This window comes from Setaria italica, chromosome VII (genome assembly GCF_000263155.2).
Source record: "Setaria italica strain Yugu1 chromosome VII, Setaria_italica_v2.0, whole genome shotgun sequence".
Taxonomy (NCBI): domain Eukaryota; kingdom Viridiplantae; phylum Streptophyta; class Magnoliopsida; order Poales; family Poaceae; genus Setaria; species Setaria italica.
The window spans coordinates 23,990,177-24,012,719 of NC_028456.1; the positions used below are offsets into that span (position 1 = coordinate 23,990,177).

At 46.3% G+C, this 22,543-nt stretch overlaps 3 protein-coding genes across 4 annotated transcripts; 1 reads left to right on the forward strand and 2 right to left on the reverse strand.

Moving 5' to 3' along the window:
• Positions 1-1,062: 1,062 nt before the first annotated feature.
• LOC101777926 (probable folate-biopterin transporter 2) lies at positions 1,063-4,120 on the forward strand. The gene is made up of 5 exons (XM_004976059.4): positions 1,063-1,857; positions 1,937-2,196; positions 2,291-2,386; positions 2,475-2,645; positions 3,091-4,120. Exons 1-5 carry the CDS (start codon positions 1,491-1,493, stop codon positions 3,799-3,801), a joined length of 1,605 nt encoding a protein of 534 aa, XP_004976116.1. The 5' UTR covers positions 1,063-1,490; the 3' UTR covers positions 3,802-4,120.
• A 553-nt stretch (positions 4,121-4,673) lies between these two features.
• LOC101776687 (enhancer of rudimentary homolog) lies at positions 4,674-7,028 on the reverse strand. 2 transcript variants are annotated; one of them, XM_004976058.3, is made up of 5 exons: positions 6,868-7,028; positions 6,653-6,742; positions 5,913-6,006; positions 5,085-5,205; positions 4,674-4,999 (listed from the first exon to the last, which is right to left on the reverse strand). In XM_004976058.3, exons 2-5 carry the CDS (start codon positions 6,653-6,655, stop codon positions 4,906-4,908), a joined length of 312 nt encoding a protein of 103 aa, XP_004976115.1. In that variant the 5' UTR covers positions 6,656-6,742; positions 6,868-7,028; the 3' UTR covers positions 4,674-4,905. The 2 variants fall into 2 exon arrangements, with proteins under 2 accessions (XP_004976115.1, XP_012703335.1); XM_012847881.2 differs by having other exon boundaries at positions 6,844-7,026.
• A 267-nt stretch (positions 7,029-7,295) lies between these two features.
• Positions 7,296-12,920, reverse strand: LOC101778322 (eukaryotic translation initiation factor). The gene is made up of 9 exons (XM_004976060.3): positions 12,616-12,920; positions 11,975-12,046; positions 11,036-11,131; positions 10,661-10,870; positions 9,992-10,089; positions 9,778-9,865; positions 9,304-9,654; positions 8,984-9,232; positions 7,296-8,733 (listed from the first exon to the last, which is right to left on the reverse strand). The coding sequence occupies exons 1-9, from the start codon at positions 12,769-12,771 to the stop codon at positions 7,702-7,704; spliced, it is 2,352 nt and encodes a 783-aa protein (XP_004976117.1). The 5' UTR covers positions 12,772-12,920; the 3' UTR covers positions 7,296-7,701.
• Positions 12,921-22,543: the final 9,623 nt, after the last annotated feature.

Below are 22,543 nucleotides of genomic sequence, written 5' to 3' on the forward strand. Positions count from 1 at the left end.
CTTAGCAGTAGGCAGTGATTTAATTTGACGCTGGGCTTGTGCAATGATTCCAGAGACGGTTCGAATCAAAGCAACAGCTTGCTATCAACATTGGAGATGGGGAGTCCATTGATTGGAACTTTGTAAGGGAAGAGGAGCCACGGGCATTGATGCGCCCATGCTGGGGTGATTTTTGCCTTGGGAGAAGAAGCTCTCTCTCTACCAGGTGATCCTTGTGTAGTTAGCGATGATTGCTTACTCACCGAGTCACCGGTTAAAGGTACAGGCACAATTTGGCACAATCTTAATCGATGGTTCGTTTGCTTTGAACAATATGACAGATATCTCAGTCCTTGCTTGTCCTGAAACTATCCAGCTTGGTAATATATGACAGTAGACAGGATTAATGGGATGCATATCTGGTGCTAGAAATTTACTAAATCCCCTTTGGTGTCCTCTAGCAATCTAGCATGAACTGAAAACACTAGGGCATCTCGAACAAAATTGAACAACTAAGAGCAACTCCAGTAATAGCCCTCAAATTAAAGCTCCTAAAGATCAAATGGGTTCTCTCTATTTTTTTAATAAGGGTCATAAAAATGTCCACAATAGATGGAGGGCTCCCTAGAAAACCGAATGGAGGGTGAGGGGGGAAATTTGGAGGCCTCCTCAAAATGAGGAGGCAAGTAGGACTTGCTGGAGTACTTTTTTTTTTGACGTGACCCTCTAAACTTAGAGTAGGGGACTGTTTAGAGGGTCTGCTAGAGTTGCTTTAAGAAAAAAGATCAATGAAAAATGTTCTTTTATCTCATTAAAGGAAAAATATCATGAAGAATGACGGAGAGAAACTTGGATGCGTTTGAACAAATGGAGATGTATCTCTTTCGAGTACCCACCGACTGTATAGTGCCCCCCTATTGACAATGGAATCCAAATGCTCCTGAACTGGGAAAACGATGCGGCTGACAATGAAATATCTAGAAAGTTCAACGTAATGGAAGAGAATGCTAAATAAGAAGAAAAAGGAAAACGTAAAGCATGAAGAGGATTTATTTATAAGGGAAAAGGGAATATAAAAGGTAAAAGCCATAAGAATAAACATGCATTGCAGCTGTTGACCTGATCTGACTAAAATGAGACAGCGACAGCGCAGCAGCACGGGAGGTGATGATTTTTGTACAGGGCACCAGTCAGACAAGCAGACGATTCACTGATTCAGACATTCTTGTCTGGTCGGCGTAGCTGATGGATTGATCGACACTTTTGTAGAACGGGATCCATATCCAATGCTCACACGCGGTACAGATACAGAAGCAGGCAAACCTGAACCTGCAGAGCGCACCAATGGCAGATCACGATCTACTAGAGCATTTGAGTCCAGTGAAGTCAAACCCCGAGCTGAGTGAGCTCGGACGACTAGCCGATACCTGCATTATTTTTGAGCGGATTCCGGCGGCTCCTCGCTAGATCCCGTCCGCGAAGGAAGTAATTGGTCATCGCAAGCTGCCCGGATGGAGTCCCAGGAAGACAGGGCCCTCCGCCTCCAAGAACCCGCCGGCGGCGGCTGCGGCGTCACCATTGGCAAAAGCTGCGTCGCGTTCCCCTGCCGATGGCTGCGGCGGCTGTCCCGCGAGCTGCACTGGAGCTTCGTGCTCGCGGTCGTCGCGGTCTACGGCGCCTGCCAGGGCGTCGGCAACGCCGTCGGCGGCGTCGCCGCGGGGTACTACTGGAAGGACGTGCAGCGCGTGCAGCCGTCGGCGGCCCAGTTCTACCAGGGCGTCACGGACGCGCCGTGGGTCGTCAAGCCCCTCTGGGGCCTGCTCACCGACGTGATCCCGGTCGCCGGCTACCGCCGCCGCCCGTACTTCGTTCTCGCAGGTTAAAGATCTGAACTTCCTTGGTTCCATCAGATTGGTCGAGCCAGCGCGTTCTGCATCCTTGTCTTGCGATAATGCAGGCGTGGTCGGCGTATCGTCTATGCTGATGCTTTCCATGCACCGCGGATTGGGGATCATGTCGGCACTGCTGGCCCTGACGGCGCAGAGCGCGGGCGCCGCAATAGCCGACGTGACGGTGGACGCCGTGGTCGCTCAGAACAGCATCACGCACGAGGCCCTTGCTTCCGACATGCAAAGCCTGTGTGGGTTTAGCTCCTCTCTTGGGGCATTGCTTGGATTCTCCATTAGCGGCCTGCTTGTTCACTCAATGGGTTCTCAGGTGTGACATTTCTGGTAACTGATTGCCTTTGTTTGTCATACTTATCTCTGACTCGTTATTATAAAATCATATGTTTGGTTCATGTTGTTCAAAGGCTGCTCTTGGCCTGTTGAGTATCCCCTCTGCACTTGTGCTCTCAGCCGGGATTCTACTGAAGGAGAACCGTGCTGCAGAAGTTGACTACAAGCAGGTCAGATAACTGACCAACATTTCTGTTTGATTGAACTGTTGATGCAGCCATGGACAGTAATGCACACTTAAGATCTTGCTGAATTCAGGTTCATAAAAAGTTCTACAAAGCGATTCGGTGTATGGGCGCAACACTGAAGTGCCCTGAGGTCTGGCAGCCATGTATATATATGTTTGTTTCTCACAATTTGAGCTTGGATATTCAGGGAGGAATGTTCTACTGGTACACAGACCCTGTGGTTGGACCTGGGTTTTCTGAGGTATCCACACTTACTAGATATCATCAGTTCATACAGAAAAGACTAAAAGCCAGAAATTACAAGCACATAGTTCTTAAGAAGAGGTTTCATTTCAGCTGAATCCATTTTGTTCATATGTCATCATCTGGCGCTATTCTGATTATCTCATACAACGACCAGACAGCAAGACATGCAAGCTACTAAACTGTTTCTTTTCCATAGATGAACATGAAATTTTGTGTTATGTGCTTATGGCCACTTGGCCAGGCCAATATTAATTTGATTTCGATGAACGTCAAAGCTTGACACCTGCCAATTCACTCAAATATTCTCTATGTATTTTCTATTGTTACTTTTCCATTAGTGTGCTGTGCAGATTATCTTGAAATTTCATTACTACCTTTTACTACCTGTTATCGCGATGCCTTGTTGCCGAAGGACTTACAGAACATTTGCATCTGTACAGGGATCTATTGGTCTCATCTATGCCATTGGTTCAGTTGGTTCACTACTTGGAGTTTTGCTATACCAAACCACCCTGAAGGACTATCCTTTCCGCAGCATACTTTTATGGGGCCAAGTGCTGTCTAGTCTGGCAGGAATGCTCGACCTGGTATTGGTGACCCGGTTAAACTTGAAAATTGGCATACCGGATTACTTCTTTGCGATGATCGATAACAGCATCTCCCAAATGGTTGGTAGACTCAAATGGTTGCCACTTCTTGTGCTTTGCTCCAAGCTTTGTTCCCCCGGCATCGAAGGAACATTTTACGCACTACTCATGTCCCTACAAAATGCCGGGTTGCTGATGTCTGCTTGGTGGGGTGGCCTGCTACTGCACAAGCTGAATGTGACTCGAATGGAGTTCAGTAACCTCTGGATCGCCGTCTTGATTAGAAACATTTCAAGGCTTGTCCCCTTGACACTACTGTTTCTTGTTCCTCAAAGTGATCAGAACTCAACGCTCCTGCCTGCAGAGATGCTTCAAGATGGTGAATCTACAGAAGCTGTGAAGGCAGGATCGGTTGAATTCTCTGTCCTTGTTCAAGATGATTCTGGCTGTATTTCTCCCAATGTGGCGGCTGAGGATGAACGGACCAAAATGTTTGATGCTGAAACCGATGATGTGGAATCAACCCCGCTGGTTAATAAGAGTGATCCGACCACTGATTCATGATGTGTCAAATATCATGATCGGCATATGATTCCACTGCTCGTACCCTTTGCGATCCGTCAGTTGAAGATGGGAAGACAATCCATCGAACAAAGGAATTGGAGATTTGATACTGAAAGGTGGGACATGCAAGTTTCACTACAAAGGTGGCAGCAGGCATGAGCAACTTAGCAAGAGTCGACGGAGCTCAAGCATAGCTTGTTATACACAGTTTAGGCACTTCAATTACTCCTTGTAAGTTGTAACCATACACATTTACTGAACGAAGTCCTTCCTGTTATAGAAATCCATTTTTTTTTGGAATGATACGGTGTTTCGGGTACAAGTTCTTTAGATCCATAATAAACAAGGAGAAATTGTAGCCATGCATTTGACACAAGCCATTTCCGATTCTTAGCTAACTTTTTTTTTAAACGAGATTTCTTAGCTAACTGAGTTCGAAAACCTGTCCTGTTGCTGAATGTGTGGTCTGGCCCAGCCGCTTGAACCGTGTATTAACGGTATGGCACCAGGCGCTGAGACTGTTCCGGGGTCCCTGTGAGATCATCTTCCGCGCTCGGTAGCTGGCTGTCAACTTGACAAGCACTCGGACGCTGCGGCCTCGTTGCCCCGGTCGCCCTCACCGTGCGCGGACGTGCCTCAGAGACAACCGCCGTCCATCTCCACGAACCACGGCTCCACCCCCACGGCGCGCAACCCGGCCACTCTCCCGTGCGCGACTTGACCCAAAGGATCAAAGTAGCATTAGAACACGGCCATACTGAAGTACTGAACCTGAGCCCCGACTGCATTTGCTCTTTTATAGCGTGAGAATCTCGACAATCAATTGGCACCCTCCCAATCCCAAAATCAGTCACCATGATGCCAAGTCAATCGGAGCTCAGATATAAAGAGATGATTATCTGGAAGCTGCATTGTTCAGCCGTTCACAGTACAATGCCAGTTGCCAGACCACCTGCAATGATATTGCAAACCACACGGTTTTACATCAACACTGCTAGGCTGCCAAGAAATCTTATACAGACACCCCAGAGATCTCAAACCAGCCTGAACCAACAATCAAGCACCTTGGTTCCCGGCTCACGCAGACTAAAAGCCACCAGCGCTCTACTGTTGGGCCAGCCTCTTCAGGTGCTGGAACAGCTTCTGTTTTATCCACTGACGGTCATATGGCAGGAAAGCATGAAGGGAATCATCGAACCTGCAAGCGCCAGAAAGTTGTGCATCATGTGATTAGTCGGTTCACCTTGCTGATTGAAACTGGAAATCAAGAAACATGTCCTCACACTAGTGCGCTTATGTCAGTCAGGCCATCGATGAAATTGTACAGGTCACTGATATCATAAGTCAAGTTCCTGACCATCGGGTTGATGTTCCTGATTTTCCTTTCATAAAGGCCACAGATTCCTGCCATTTCAGAGAACAAACTGGTAAGAACAAAGGTGTGTTGGTAACAAAGAGCTCAAATATGAGTCATATAGCTGCTGAGTAATATGGTCATATGGCAGTATGGCACATTCTGGTGGTTCTTACATTCTTTTAGTCATATGGTGAGCTGAATCTGTGAATCCGCATATCTTCATTGAAACCAATGTAACTTTCATATTCTCCAAATAAAAATCAATAAAAAAGAACCCAAGCATTAATGTTTTGTTCACAACAATTGGCAGAGCAATCAGTTATATGCAAAAGTCAACAACTTAAGAACCAGTAAAAGCAGAAGATGGGGGCCTCAACTTCCATGTCACACCAATAAAGACTGAAGCAAATAGATTATAGCTCTCTGATGAAATTTTAGTAGATACATCATTTGCACCATTAATGGCTAAAAAATAGCAGTACTGTTTACATAGCTGGAGAAAGGAAAGAATATGCAACCATTCTCAAATCAGTGACTGCATGAAGGAGATGATTTAAACATAGGGAAAGTGAATCATACTACTGGTTAAAAACAATGAACTACATTCAAGAATCAAGAAAGATTAACCATTACAAACAGACCGAGAAAATAAAGTAATTAATTCCTCGCAAAAGAGGAAAATAAAGTAATTGTAAATGCTAGAATGGCATTTACATTTTAAACAAGCATAATACAAAAATGAAAAGTTACATACCATCCAGTGCGTGGTTAACTGAATCGAAGTCCAAAAATGTCCTTGTCGCTCTGTTCTGGGACGGCTGCATGAGAATGATGGTATGCCTTCCTGCCTGCAAGAGCCTTGAATCAGATATAGGCATTATGGTCATGAGGAATAAGTATCAGTTTCAAGTAGACCTTGCTGTCAGGACATTAAGAGCGAAACATAACTGATATTATCATGGCATTGCTCACAAAGAGTAGGAGCTAAAGAACAGGACAGTCTGCAATTTTTCTCACTATTCACATACATTGAGAGTGAAACACAATTGATATTATCATGATATTGCTCACAAAGAGTAGGCGCTAAAGAGCAGTCTGCAATTTTTCTCACTTTTCACTGACTGCAGTGCGCACCTTCGGCCATTCTCAACTGAATAACTACCGCCGAAATTTTTTTCATCACAGTCAAGAACCATCCAATAGGGCAACAACCAGAAAACAAAATCCCCCAGAAGAACAAACTGCAATCGACATCTAACCATGCTCGCTGATGATGAAACTAATTAAGCATCGCGGTCGCCATGAGCACGGGGCCGACAAGGCCTGCTGAGGTCCAACAGGTAACACCGGTTCCGGCTGCCTGCGCTACCTGTACAAACTTCCACGGCCACTAATAACCACAGAAACGGCTAGAGTAGAAACGGTGAAAATAGCCTGCAGGCCGCCAGTGGAGGAGCAGACAGTTGGATTTTTAGCAGGATTAGATCGTCGTACCATGCCCTCGGGCCTCGGCGCGGAACCGCAGCTGGCGACTGGAATTCGGGGATCCCGCCGCGATCCGCCGCAGAGTCCACCGACCAAAACCTAGCACGCGAATTTGCAGTCAGACCGCGGCAATTCCAAGAGCAGAAGCGAGCAGAACCGAGGGGGAAAAGGTTTGCTCAGTCGAGAAGTGGGGAAAGTACAGCAGGAATGTTGATCAAGGCTACCAAGAAGCAGGAATGCTGCCGATTGCCCCCGCCCGCAACAGCTGGTAGAGCGTTGAAGAGGGATTGGTGGGTTTGGCCGGTCGGGCAAAGGGGAAGAGGCGGAGGTTGCGTACGAGCAACGCAGAGAGAGCTTTGCAAATGCGCCACCAAGCGGATGAAACGACTGAACCGTGGGGCAACTGAGCCTTTCGACTAAGCCGATGAAGAAATTATGCAAAATTCTATAAAAAAATAAACTACTGTAACTGAGACAGCGGCAAACTTCTTGCGATTTCGAAACCAGCAGTTGTGCAGCTGAACGACGAAATTACAGAATCAGAGCGAAAGCCATGTGCATAGCAGCCTAACATCGTATCTTCTGCTAGCAGCAGGGAAATTCAGGGGCCATACCGCACCATCATCACAAGTTTAAAGCAGCCACACCTAGAGACCAAAACCTGACCCCTAAATAACACAATATATTGTAACCGACAAAATATTCCAAAACCATAGTACATTGTTACAAAATGTGTAGTCACAGAAAAAAGATCTAACAACATTTAAGAGGTGGACACAAAAACATCACATTCAGCCTTGTTCATCTCGGGCTCCAGCAAATTAAGCTGGCAGTCCAAGAGCAAAATCCATGGCTTCTTTCTTTCCCTTCATTGTTGTCGAAACAATAATCAACACTCATCTGATCTCGCAAAATTATACAGCTCAAAACTGGCTGTTCCTCACATCTTTGGTACGAGTTCCTCGGACACCTAAACTATTAAGAGAATACACGATGCTGCCTCGCACTAGATACAGCATCCAGAAAAGTTGATATAGGCCATAAGCTGCTGAGAGACCTTATTCCAAAAGGCTTTTGCAGGAGTCGACTACAGCAGCATGTGAACCCAAGATAGCCTGACCTGATGGGTTTGCCTCCATGGTTTTCATGACGGCGTTGAAAACTGCCTTACGGTAGAAGGTATCCTCCATTTTCTTTAAAGTCTCCTCCACAGCTTCAAATCTCAAGCCACCCGACAAAGTCAGACGAGCAATAATTTCACCAAATTGTGTTGGAGCCTTAGGAAGGTCAATGCCAATGTCATCCAGCAGAGCGCCATACAGCAAGCATCCAGTTTCCAGGTCTTGAGTCTTAAAAATTTTCTTTGTGTACAGATGCTCCAGTAACCTAACAAGAGGATCAACAAAATTGGTACCTTTATCTAGGGCAAGATTGATAGCTTCCTTAACAATTTCAGGGTAGTAACCAGGACTCTGCAACTCCTCAATACATTGTTGTGCTTCATCCAAAATACGTATTCCAAAATACTCCTCAAGAAGAGACACTGTTTTCTTCTGAAGCTCAGCAGAGTTCCCCTTGGGAGCACTGGCAGGTTTATCAGGGACAGGGGCAACGGCTGGAGCTGCGCTTAACGGTTTTGGAGATGGTGTGGTTTGAGCTGGTGTTGGCGCAGTAGCAAAGCTGGGAGGACGAGATGGGGTACCAGTTCCCAAAAGTGCACTCTTGCCCATTAGTGCTGCTCCACTGCCTTGAGGAAGAAGCCTGGAGTTAATAGATGATGCCTTGTGAACTGTTGACGGCTTATTAAGCAACGGAGCCTGGTTGCGGAGTGAGTCGCCTCTTGGCATTGATCTAGAACGCGGAACTTCCCAGTTATCATTGTCTAACCCAGGCATCCCAGGCATCTTTCTCGACCCAGGCATCCCAGGCATCATACCTCCAGTTCCTGGCCGATTCATTGGAAACCCTCCAGGCGAAAGGGGTCCTCCTGGTGAACTACGGCCATTCCTAATAACTGATGCTGCTCCAGGTCGTAAACCAAGATTCTTTTCAGCCTCAGAGTGAATTTCACTGATTGTCTTGGCCTTAATCTGAAAGTCAAAACAGCATAGATCTCAGAATAATTTTACAAGGGAGCTGAAAGTGGAAATACAATTCTGTCACTATGCTTTTTGGCCATTCTACAACATACGGTATCAAGAATGTTCAGTCAAAGTACCAAGCATTAACTTAAGTACAGTCTAAGTGGCATATAAAAAAATAGTAGAACATAAGCATGCTTGGGATCAATGTAATTGCAAATGTAGAAAAGCCAAATCATAGTTGAGTGATTTTATTTACCTCTTCCCGTCGGGGCACCCAGTTATTCGATCGGAGATCAATCACATTGCGAACCATGAACCTCAATCGTGGTGCAAGCTGAGGGTTTGCTGTTAGCTCCTTCATCTGTATGAAGTAAGTATCATTGATTCGCCGAGACTTTGGGTTCTCATCAAGCTGTTTACCAATCGTATTGAAGAAATGACAGATGGCCTCAACATCTTCCTCTTCAGGGCATGGTTTTTTATCAGGCCCAGCCCCCAACAGCTCCTGCATACGCAAAATAGATTAGAAATGTTCACTGAATAATAAAGGTACTGTTGTTAGTTCCTGATACGTACCATAACAATGTGATGAACTATTTTCTCAGGAACCATTTTTTGTTTTAAAAGCTCACCAATTAGCCGAATATTTCCAAGTGTTCTAAGTTTGACCAACCGGTCTTTGTCCCTTCTTTCCATCTCTTGGTCAGGGCCAGTTAATTTTGCAATCTCAGCTCTTAGACTGCTGGCACCTTCAAAGGCTTCCTGACAATTGTTCAATAGCACACGTTTGAATGTGATCTCTTTACCACCTTGTTCTTCAGCTGGGAATGATGGGAGCTTGTCATTGAGATCAGAACAAAGTTGAGCATACATCGGACAGAAGGTGGGCTCAAAAACTGCCTTCTCAAATATGAGGGAGATAACATCCTGAATCAAAAGCACAAGATATCAAAATTTCAGAAAACAGAAAGGAATAAAAAGATAAGGGCGTACTCAGTGCTGAAAGTTACCACACAAGGCAAGGGAATTTCTAGGCAGAATGAAACAAACCTTCAAAATATCAGCAGTAGTGATTCCAGCTTCCATTAGTTGACCCTTGAGTAGATCAAATTTCTCAGGTGTAAGTTTGTTCAGTATACTGCACAATTAAGAGCAGTTAAACAACAAATAATGGGCAAACTACAACTGCAGAAGTTTTATTTTTAAATAATACCAACAAACATCACACTTAAATAACCATTCAAAAGCATAATCATTATATTACCCTTTCACCGTTTTCAAGACTCTTTCTTTCTCCGAGAGATTGCCTCTTCGGGCTGACCAAGGTACTTCAGCCTTAATAAGAGCAGGGGTAGGGCCAACCTGGAATTTAAAAAAAATAAAAGAATGATAATGATCTGAAGTGCATGAAAATAACAGACAGATTGCAATGGCTAGACTGCTCAATACACATGCAAGCTATGTTAATATAATAAATAATACAATATGTAATGCTGAAGCCTTGAAGGCATACGACTAAGGGCTTCCGGTTTACTCGACTTCAGGTCAGTGTTGTTTTGGTTACAATTTGTTTTCAGCACGCAACTTCGTGTAATTTACATGCCCAACATCCGTGACTAAGGTATAACCATAACCAAATAGAGTAATGAAACATCTCCAACTCAATTATTGAGGCAAATCAGATGACTCGAACATTAACATGATAATAGGTCAGCAGAATCAAGTTGTTCTGCAAAACATTGATGAAACAAGTTGCATCCAACAAGCAGAGTAACTAACATATATGGGTAGATAACCAACTCAGTTTCGATCAAAAGCAAAACAAAATATGCCAAATATAAAGAGCGAACAAGATTAGCATAGGAGCATATTCAAAATGCATTGGAACAGCAAAAGTAACCAGAGCAATTTATACTCTTTATATTGAAGGTACCTGAGCTTTTGAAGTAAACTGGGAGCTTGACTGATCTCTAGCTTGCTCTTGCTGCCTGCTAGAAGCTTTAACCTCACGAATATTGTCCCAAGATTTATCTTCATTATTCGGAGGTGGTTGTACTGAGCGTGCACGCCAATCACGGTTGTCTGCCTCAGCATACCGATTGTTTCCTTGTGCTTGGGCTGGGGCTTGGGTTTGCACTTGAACCTGAATAACAAAGAACTAGCTTAAGAATTAAGGAAAAAGGTGCAGAAATGAATTGTTTTTTGATGGTTTAAGCAAAATGACTCTTGTCAACTGTTTAGCAAGGTCAAGGAACATCTGAGCAAAGTAGAAGGTAAAATAGTAAATAGAAGAAAATGGGGAGCTCACAGTAGATTCACTGCGAAGCCAGCTCTGATCTTCACCATGAAGCTCAGCATCAATCTCTTGCTTGATTCTTAAAATGTCCTCAGGGACATCAACAATCTGTAAAGGGGAAGAACTGCAATCAGTGCACGCAAAATTGACAAAGCGTATAAAATATCAAGAAGAACGGTAGGTCAACTAAGTATACTGCATGATGCATTCAATGACAGCCTCACAGCTATTTACAATCATGAAGTTACCCAGTGTCATATGAAATATTTTCCCAAGAAGTGTTAACCAAGTCACTGAAATTGGCAGAGCTGTAGCATGCATATCTCTAAAAGGAAAGATAGCACATAAACATCTAGACTCATCCAGCCTTTTCAGTTGCCATCCTTTCAAATTAGAACAAGCTACCTAAAAACTACTGATCAAAGAGAAGTTTAATCAGCTAGAAGGTGTCCTGCCATAACTTTTTAACATCAGCATGTCACGCTTGTGTACTTTGAACGACTCTACCTTCATCCTCAGTTTTACTCTCAGTTTAAAAATGTATTTCACTTTGAATACAGCACTGTCTCCAAGATACAACTTTCAGAGAAATATAATTTTCCAAGTGATATGCTCAAGAAAATCTAAAAAAATAGGAAAGTAATCCATTGAAACCATTTTCTTGCATTCAATCTAGAGAATTTTGTTCTCAGCCGAAGTTGCCATCTGGCTGCAACTTACAGTGGTATGCAATAAAAGGAGGTAGTATTTTAAAATGCACATATGCTTCTTTTGCCATAGCACGACTGTAGGAACATTCTACAAGAATTTCTGTTATTCCACATATGCCAAGCTGCATTATAGGCACCTCTCCATTAAACCACAAATGAAACATGTAATGAGATACTCTTAGCAAAGCCTCAATCAAGAAACCGACTTTATATGAAGCATCTGACATTAAGTAACAAGTACCTCGCGGAGCTCAAGAAGTTGATCTCTTGAATAACGAACACGCTCACGTGGCTCAAAATGTGAATCACCAATCTGCACCACAAATTTGGGTATGTCAGACTAGCACTGACAAGTTTGCAAATTGAACTTAGCAGCAGATTACAATCTGTGGTATAATTTTAAGAACTGAACCCAATCAAAACAAGTAAACGATGTAAACAAATCTTGCGTCCTACTAAGTATAGGTCCTTATAAAATAGACAAACAAGCAAAGTCAGGTTCAGCTAACAACTTAGCCACATAATATCTTACCCCACAAACCACATACTAGGGCAAGTAAGCCCGGAAGGTCGAAAAACACATTAGCACGCGCATCCCATGCATCAGAATCTACCAAATCGCATCCCAGCTATGAGTATCAATCCTTTGCTACGCATCAGCACTTCATGAAACCTCATTAAATGGCGTGACGGCTACTAAATCTCCCCGTATCTGACAACGATACAGCACGCAGCGCCAAGAGACGGTCCTCTACAATTCACCCCGCTCCCTAACAACGAGATCCGATCGTTTCCCCCGGATCTCCGCCTACCGCCCTGCCGCAGACCAATCGAACCCGCTACAGACAGCAGACACATCCCACCAGATCGAGCCCCCCTCACCTTGGAGATGCCGGAGGCGCTACCGCCGTGCGGGCGGAGGAAGTCGCTGGAGCCGGAGGTGGCGGCGGCGAAGGCGGGGGAGAAGAGGCGGCTGGCGCGCGGGCCGCCGCCGCCGCCGCCGGGGCGCAAGCTGATCACAGGCTGATCCGGCTGCATGCTTCGGGGGAGAGAATCCGACCAGGAAGCGAATCGCGCGGCGTTCGATCGAGGAATCGGCGAGCGCGCGGGGGGAAATCGCGGAGGAATCGAAGGTTGTGTGGGGAGGGTGGGAGGGTTCCGTCTGCGACCTCTCTTTCGGGGGAAGAGAGGAGAAGGGAAGGGAGGCGTGGGCGACGGGAGGTGGTGGGGTTTTATCGGTGGAGCTAGGGCTGTGGGGCGGTATCGTAGTTTCCTGCGGGTTGGCGAGGGCTGTTTCGTGATTGCGTGCAAGGTTTTTGTGGAAGGGGTGGCGTTTGGGCCCCGCCTGTCGGGGTGCGTTGGCTGTGGTGGTGGTGGGTAATGACGGTTCTGGGCAGGAGAGATCGGGGTATTTACATCTGGGTGACCGCGTTCAGCTGCACAATGATGCTCTATCTCGTCTAGTCCCCTCTCCTGATAGTGGACGTAAGTTGAGACCGGGAACGCACTCGCACAGTAAAATGCAGCAGAATTTAGCATACGATACTCCTAAGTTCTTTCTTTTTCTATCAGGCAGGCAGTACATCAGGTTTAGCCAATTTGCACAAATCTAAAAGCTCCTTTGGGACATAGAAAATTTGCAGGAATTCCATACGAATATCTGTTCAGTTCGCATAGGATTCGGAAAAAAAAACTCGCATTCCAAAAAAGGCCTACCTTTCTATTTTTACAATTTGAGAATTTTTATTTAATGCTAATTTCTCATCTATGGACCCTAACAGAAAAATGGAAGTCCGGGTTGTTCCCTGGCCGTGAAATTTGCAAGGGTGCCAATTAACTTGAACTCGATTGAACATGTAAGCTCTTTTTTCACAAATTAGACCTTTCAGAGCAAACGTGCACTTAAAAGCCAACTGGAAACAAGGATAATACATATCATCAAGAATTGTTCGGTTGAAAACTTGAAATCCTTTCCAAAATGCATACAAAATTAAAGAAAAATAAAAACCACACTCCCACCCAGTCTTGAACTGGACCGAAACGACCTATTTCCTTATTCCCGTGGCCTGCCTTCCTTAGCCAGCCCCACTCTACTAGCCGGCCCGCATCAACCTCACTCCCATCGAGCCCAAAACAAATATACCATCGGCCCAGCAGCCTTCCAGAAGTACTAGCCCACCGCATTTGCTCGCCCGCTCCCCAGGCCCAGCTGCTGGCTTCGCTCGTGGCGTGCGGCACTGCCAGCCAGCCCGCCGCCCACGGGCCACGGCGCGTGCGACGTCGCAGGGCTCGCGTCCCGATCGACTGCCGAAGTCTTTCTGCTTTCGGAAGTTTTTTTTTATTTTGTTTACGATTTTGCAGAAATAAATAGTCGAATGAAAAAATTTGCAGAAATAGAACTATACCGCCGTACAAAATGGTGGTAAAGGAGTATCACCGGTTGAACGGCGGTAAGGGGACCTACTGCCGGGTGAAATAGCGGTAGGGCCCCGCATACAGCGTACCGCCCCCTGTCCGGCGGGCTGCCCACGGGATGCAGTGGTGCGGGGTCAAGGCTCTTTCGCTGCGTGATTTGGCGAAACTGGCGGGCCGCTGTTTGAATTGGCGGAAGTGGGGCACTTCCGCCAAATGAGCCGGCGGGGCTTCCCCATATAAAGGAGACGTGCGGCCGCTCCGGGCTCTCGTCCAGTTCATTTTCACGCGCCATGCCAGAGCGAGAGCCGAGCGAGCCAGACCGAGAGAAGAGGAAGGGAGGGAGGAGAAGGGAGAGAAAGGAAAGGAAGGAAGGAAGGAAGGAAGGAAAGGGGGAAGGGAGATTGAGAGTCCGTCGCTTTCTTAGAGGCATTTTTTTAATCCTCCAATTTAGTTAGTTTAGTTAGTGTAGTGGATAGATATAGTTAGTTTAGTTAGTTCAATTAGTGTAGTTAGTTTAGTTAGTGTAGTTAGCAAATCTAGTTAGTTTAGTTAGTCTAGTTTAGTTATTTTTTTAATTCGTTCACAGTGTAGTTAGCTTTAGTGGATTTAGCTTAGGTATTTAGTTGACAGTACAATTAGTTCGTTGATTTATGTAGATTAATTTTAGATGAATATTATTTGCAATGCTAGAGTTATATTATGTACAGTTATTTAAGATGTAGTTGTTTCAGGGGTAGTTGGAATTATTAGATTTAGTTAGAACTTTTGTTCTTGTCGCGTATATTGACCCGTGGTTTAAGGTTACATTAATGTAGTAATATTTTGTAATGGGATATGATAGTATCATGTATATTGATCTGGTAAAATTAAATGAATTAGTTGGTAAGGTTGGACCGTATATTGAAATGTAGGTGTCGTTTGAGTTAACTGATTTAAGTTATTGAGAGTACTTGCACTGCTCGTGTCGTGTGTATTGGTAGGCATGCGGAAATTTTATATTTCCAAGTGTTCTATGGTTGGGGGAAGATTAGATATGGTTCAGAAGGGGTAGATTTGAGTGGATTTCAGTCTTTATGCAAGTATTTACCGAGAGCAAGAGAGAGGACTTAGGGAGGCCTATGTAGGTGGCTTTGTAAGGATTTCGGTCTTGATAGAGATCAAGTGGATGTGTCTGTTAGGGCTGTAGTGAGGAGACGACCTGATATAAGCTTTTAGGAGCTGATCTCGCTTGAAGAAACCCAGAACTACCGGACTTATGTAAATGGTTGCATGAAGCACGGTTTATCGCTCATATTGTATGTTCAAGTGTTCACGAAGACTCGGTCTAGCAGTCAAATGGAAGAAGATGTGGAAAGTGCTGAAGTTGAAGCCGAGAAAGGTGTGTAGCGTACTGATGGGCAAAATGAAGAAGTTCATGAAGAGGGGGCAGAAAAGGGAAATGTAGAGGATGATGTTGCAACCCGTGAGCCAAATGGGGAGGCTGATGAGGGGGAAGACATGCATGAGTTAGTTGAGCAGGTGGAGAGGGAAGAAGAAAAGGCCAATAGTGCCATGGATGATGACTCGTCGGATGAGGAAGATGCTTACCCTATCCCGCGGAACTGGTCAACTTATGACCATTTCGCCCTAAAGGTCAATGTAGGGGAAAATATCCCTTGGGAGTACAGGGAGAATGAGGTTTGCGTGTGCTATGTACCCCAGTGGGGATGAGGTGAAGGCAGTTGTGAAGCGATGGTCCATTTTATCTTTGTAGCGTCAGCTCAGGGTGGTGAAGAGCAATCCGACGGTGTATGATGTGTGCTGTGTGTGAAGCAATTGCCTGTTTAGGGTGCACGCATATAAGGGGAAGTGGAAGGATTAATGGGAGGTGACTAGAGTGGTTGGGCACCAATGTTTGCTGGATGAATTGGAAGGAACACACGACAACCTCACTGCTGATTTTGTTGCTTAATACATATATCCTCAGATGGTGGAGGATCCCAGCTTCGAGCTCAAGTCGATTATTTGTGCCATAGAGGAGAAGTTCAAGTACAAGGTTAGCTACAACAAAGTCTACCCAGCCAAGCAGAAGGTGCTAGAGATGAAGTGGGGTACGTATGAAGAATCGTATGATAACCTCTCTCTCCTATTGCACACCATATGCCAGAGGAACCCAGTAAGCTACTACGACCTGAAAGCCTATCTATGTGCTCAATTTTCAGGCAAACAGGTCCTGCAACGGTCATTCCTTGCCTTGGGTCCTTGCATTGAGGCTTTTCAGCGATGTCACCCAGTCATTTGCATTGATGGTATATTTTGTACTGGAAGGTATAAATGCACAATCTTGATAGCTATTGGGTCCAATGGTAACAATCAGGTGTTGCCGCTGGCGATCGCCTTTGTGGAGAAAGAATCTTGAGATAGCTGGTATTGATTCCTGGAGAGGGTGAAGCATATGATTGTGAAGGACGTGGAGGGTGTTTGTCTAATTCATGATCGGCACAAAGGCATTCTACAAGCAATCGAAAACCTACAGAATTGAAGTGTGCAACATTTTAGGGTGCCGATATGGCCAGACTTGAAGAGTAGGTGGTGCATGAGGCATATGGGTGCAAACTTCCATAGTCAATTCAAGAAGAAGTCCCTTATGAAAATGTTCAAGCGGCTATGCAGCTAGAATCAGGAGAGGAAATTTAACCTGCTGTGGAAGAAACTTGATGAGCTTACAAAGAAATAGTTCGAAAATCTAGGCAAGAGGCCAGTAAACAGCGAGGCCGACCACCCTATGTCTCTGGAGGATGTCGGACTTGATGGTCCGAATGTCAGGCGATGACGGGAAGGTCCATCAAGAGCTTCTCATAGTGGATTGAGCATGAGCTGAAGGAAAAGTGGGCATTACTCTATGACGAGGGAGGTGCTCGGTGGGGAATAATGACTACAAACCTAGCTGAGGTTTACAACTGGGTCCTGCACGGTGTTCGGGGACTGCCTTATCGGTATCGTGGAATTATTTCAGTATCGCACCATGAAGTATTTCAAGGAAAGGTATCATGTCGGTGATAACTCAATGCGCGACAATCACAAAATTTATAGGTACAAGATGACAGAGTACATAGAGGAGGCGATTAAGAAGGCTCATAAGATCGTGTCAATGAAGTAGGAGCCGTGGAACGATGGTTCGAGGTTGTTTGCGAGGACAAAGGTCGATTGGGGGGAGGCGCAAGAAGCACACACAGGAGTGTATCATTAGCAATGAAGGGTGTGTTTGCTCTTGCCAAAATCTAAGGTTGCCGCACATGCCTTGCACCCATGTTATTGCTGCATGCATCGAGGAAGTTTTATGTTTGTGAAGTCGTTGTGTTGTATGTTTGTGAATTTGTAACTTAGGCGAACCTTGTCATATGTAATGTCATTCATGACGTTTGTTGTATGTCGAGAGACTCCTATATTTCTTAGATTGTGGAATGTAACCTAATTTGTAGTACTAAGACATTGTAATATTTGCATATCATGTACTATTTCATTTATGCTGCCTTTGCAATATCACATCTAGTGCATTTTATTTCATTTACGTTTTGCCTCTGTTATTATTTTTGGTGTGCACTTATATTTTTCGTATTCCAGGTATGGTGCAGCAGGTTTCAGAGAAGTATTAGACCCCTGAGTTGCTTGACCCTACCTTGGACGGCCTTCACAGGCCGTTGATGTCAGTCGTACGGGGTGCGAGGCTAGGTACGTTTCGAGTATGTGTCCCGCTTTCGACGATGCTGATCGACGCCCGTTGGATTCCGAGGTACGTCGTAGTTAGTTAAATAAGTGGAAAGTTCTAACATTGCATTGTTTGAACTAATAAATGGTATGCATGCTACAGGTTATGCGCTGTGGGCCTCCTCCCTCTAGCGAGGTTGGTTGAGGGAGACGTCGATGCGCGGGGGGCGGAGAAGTCGACACGGTTCCACTTCGACATGTCACTGTTAGTAGCTCTTTTGGACCGTTGGCAGCCCGAGACACACACTTTCCACCTCACAGTGGGTGAGATGGCCCCGACACTCAAGGACTTCTCCCTCCTACGTGGGCTTCTTGTGCCGGGCGGGCTGTTGTCGCGGTGGACGTGCCAGTTAGCTGGCGTGAGGAGTTGTTGGCTTGGTTTGCCCACGTTCAGCGGAACAATCGAGCCAAGTCGTACCGGACCTTCAGCACGACACACAGGCCCCCAAAGAAGTGGCTCATGCAGTTCAGTGTGAGTACTTAGTTACCTGACTTTCCATATCATTTTATTTAACTTTTGTCAATTTGTCAACTAACTTTTATTGTTGTGTAGGCCGAGTACATGAGAGACGACACCGACGACGCCACAGTTGCACGGCACTTGGAGGCGTACCTGCTGTGGCTCTTTGGGTGGATCATGTTCTGCACGTCACAAGGGAACTCGGTGCCTAAGCACCTACTTCCTTAAGTGAGGGCCATTGCGGAGGCCCCGCTCAATGAGGTTCCGCAGTACAACTGGGGTTCAGCTGCATTGGCAGCGACTTGCAGGGGCCTTTGCACGGGCTGCTGCAAGGTAGACTCGATGGAGCCCATCTTCTTTGGTTGCCCGTTGATGCTTCAGTTGTAGTCGTACGAGCGCTTCCTAATAGGTTGGCCACGAATTGACATGGCCCCCTACCCGGAGCTGCCTTTCGACCACGACGATGTCGACAGACCCATGATGGGGTCGATGTGGTGTTTGAGTACTACACCTACAATTACTCAATTCATATGATGCATGCTTACATGTTTTGATTTGTGAACGTTTTCATGAATTTGTTTCTTGTAGGGATTGTGGGTTGGGGTCCAGACAAAGAAGTTGTACCCTGACTTTGTTCGGTCAGTTCGACGCTCTTGTCAACACCGACATGAGGTGGAGACTGTACAACGTAGCTGAGGTGCACGCTCGTGCCCCGCATGGTTTCCCTTCGTTGTGCCATTGGGACATGGAGTACTGGATGACGAAGAGGCCACTGGTCTACGGCATCCACGTCGAGGACTACGCAGTGCACTGTGTGATGAGGCAGTTCGGCCGGTACTAGCACTCCCCAGTCCTTGTTACTCACGTCGTCCCGACTGCTGTTCTCAGGTACACCCCACCCTTTCATTCTGCTTGTAATAAAGATTTTTCATTGCTTTAACCCGTTGCACGATGGTTATGTTAGGTGGACCCATCAAGGTGGTGGTGAGTTTGGGACCCTATGGGGTCCGAGGATGGTTCCGTGGTTGGAGATGTGGGCGGACGCTTCGGAGGAGGTGCTGGACGAGAACCGTCAGCACGATGATGATGCTTTCGCAGCGTACCTGCGGTGGTTCTTATCGAGGAACAGGGTGTGGGTCATGTACGTTCCGAGACAGCCACCGACGGAGACCGCGCCTATGATGCAGACGTACCCTCGTTCGAGGGACGTCAACTTCGATGTCGCAGTAAGCTTCTGCATCATTTGTTACTCAAACTGCATCATGTGGTGTGCCTAACTTCAACTCTGTCCTTGCCAAAAGTACAACGTTATTGCAGAGGTAGAGACAACATTGAGGTGCGGCATCGAGCACTTCCAGGACATGACTGTGAGGGACCACGAGACACTGTACAGGAGGGCATTGGGCATTTGCAGTAGGTTCATGAGGCCATTAACTGTCGTGGGGGTCACGAGGATGTCGTGCTTCCACCACGGGCTGCCTACCCCCATTCGTCCTCTCCAGCTCCTATTCACCAGCCTGTTACATCTTTTCAGCCACCCGTTCGTCCGCCGTACTCCGACCCCTGTACTGCACCACAGGCACATGCACCTACCCCCGGGCCATCGATTGTCCCACCGTGTTGGTATGCCCCCCCGGCATGTTCACTGTTTCACAGTACATGACCTCGACAAGTACACGTTCGTTAGTTTCTCATTTTCCACTAACGAAATGTTGTCTAATTCCTCGTACTAACATATAATTTCGTAACACAGCCCCGCAGATGTACCGAGCTTAAAGTGGAGCAGGGCCATCTTCAGCTACACTGGGTACAGAGCTACACCACCTCGGTGCATCGTGAATACATGCTTTCTATTCCATTTTAAATACAGAACAAAACTTACAATAATATTTCTTGAATCCATAACAGGGTTCATAGACTGCGGAGGGGCTTTGGAGGACTCTGTCGAGGAGGAAGGACAGAGGTCGAGCTCGGCATGGGTGGATGATCTTTTCAGATTCGACCCTAACGAGCTTGGTCCTTCGTAGTTGGGGGATGCCCCCGTGCCTCCCACACAGGGTGCCACCCAGGACTTCGTGACACCACCTGCGGCCGGACCAGGACGTTCGCCTCACGATGTTACCCCTCCGGAGCCCTTCACGTACGACCAGTACCAGACCAGAGCAGCGCAGCGGGCAACGAGGCAAGGTCGTGGTCGCGGTGAGCCTCGTTTCAAGCAAGGACGCATTTAGTGCATAGGACCTTCTTTATCTTATATAGGCCGGTGCAGGCTACGATGTTATCCAGTGTGTGTTGTGTACATTTCGATGCTTGCAACAAAAAAATCATCCATGATGCCCAAGCTCTTGAATCGCTAGAGTGTACAGTACTCTGTAGGCTATTTACTACAAAAGCGGACATGCTCACCCTCTCCTCGGTCCTCTCGGCAAAGCTTGTCTGGTCGAGACATCACTTCACCCAGGTCGGTCCCCGCCTCTCCCAAGTAGGCCGGTGTAGGCTATGATGTCCATACATGTGTTTTTCCATTTGCCATTATGGACATAGTCCATGGACCATCTTAATAGCATTCTATGTATGAGACGTTCAGCCAACGTTCAAACGTACTACTAACACTACCCAAGCTGAATCCACCATTTGCAGTGAGGTTGCGTCTCCCTCTAAAAAATGTCGTCATGGAGGCAAGAGTCAAATGGGGTTCCACCATGGAATGAGCGCCCCAAATTCCATTGCGGCTCATGCGTGGTTGCAGGTATGCGAGAATGACAGATCCAGGGGGGAGAAGGGGTGTAGGTACTTCAAGTGTCCCGACATTAATGATAATTTCGTGGTCAGTACATTTGTTCACAAAGATTTTACATATATTTTCTACATGTTCCGATTCCTTTAACTAATAACGAGTGAACATGCAGGCATGCACATTTATGGAATGGATCGACGCTAGGCCTATAGGGGGGTGCCCCTTTGGCCAGTGCAGCTGGAGACCAAAGCCCAATACTACGGAAGGATGGAAGCAGCTCGAGACGCGGCATGTGCTGCTCAGCTTGAGGAAGAACGACGCGTCCGCCAACGACAAATCCGTTTGAAGGGCAAGGAGGATCAACTACAAAGACCGCGTGAGGAGTTAGGTGCTTGAGAGGCAGCACTCAAATGGTAGGAGGAAGAATTCGAAACTCGTTAGGCACAGCTCCTCCAGGAAGAAGAACGATAGAAGAAGATGGAGCAGCAGGAGGCAAAATCTTCCTTTAAAACAGCGAGGAAGGGGAAACTTCCCCGGTTCACCCAGTAGGATGTTACTTGTCCTCCATCGATTTACATTACTTAAGGCATTCTATCCTAGCGAAGGTGCTCTTTTAGATTTGTCATGTTGAGCACCTCGGATGGCATTGTACTATTACTTGTACTGTTACTTCTACTGTTATAACATTTTATCTCCTTTCATCGAGTACTGAGATTCCACACTATTTCAATTACACTACTCTGCGGCAAGTACATTACTCAAACAGTGGTTTCCAATGTTGACGTGAACCCTCACTCAAAAGCATACACTACACATTGTTGACGTGAACCCTCACTGAAAAGCCTACATTATATAGTGTTGACGTGAACCCTCGCTGAAAAGGCTACACTATAGATTGCAAGGACCCTGATTGTGATGCCTTCTCAGGCGGATGGGACTCCACACTTACACTTACATCCTTGCACCTGCAAAAGCTATATGTACCATTTCTCAGGATGATTGAACACGACTGCGTACTGAGCACATGGGGGCACAACGCGTCTTCATCTCAGCACTCCTTATATTGAACCCCCCTCTCCCAAATCCTTCCACGCCACTGAGCACGAGTAAGACTCCCATATCCTTCCACGCCACTGAGCATGAGTAAGAACTATGGCATCCGCAAGAGGGAGAGGTCATGGGGGGAGGGGAAGAGGAGGGGGTGCTCCTATTCCAACCATCACTTGGCCAGGTTCTTTTGGCCCAACGGAGTATGAGGCACCCCTCGACGAGTTCCCTTTGGAGGACAGGGCTAACTATGCCCCTCCAAACTCCCTTAGGCTTTATGACGACCGCCAGGATGCGTGGCCAATGTGTCACAATGGCGTGGCTTGTGTCGTCCAGCTCTATGATGGCTACGGTGATGGAAGTCGCTATTTCTTTCGATGCCTGTATGGGTTAGTGAGTAAAGT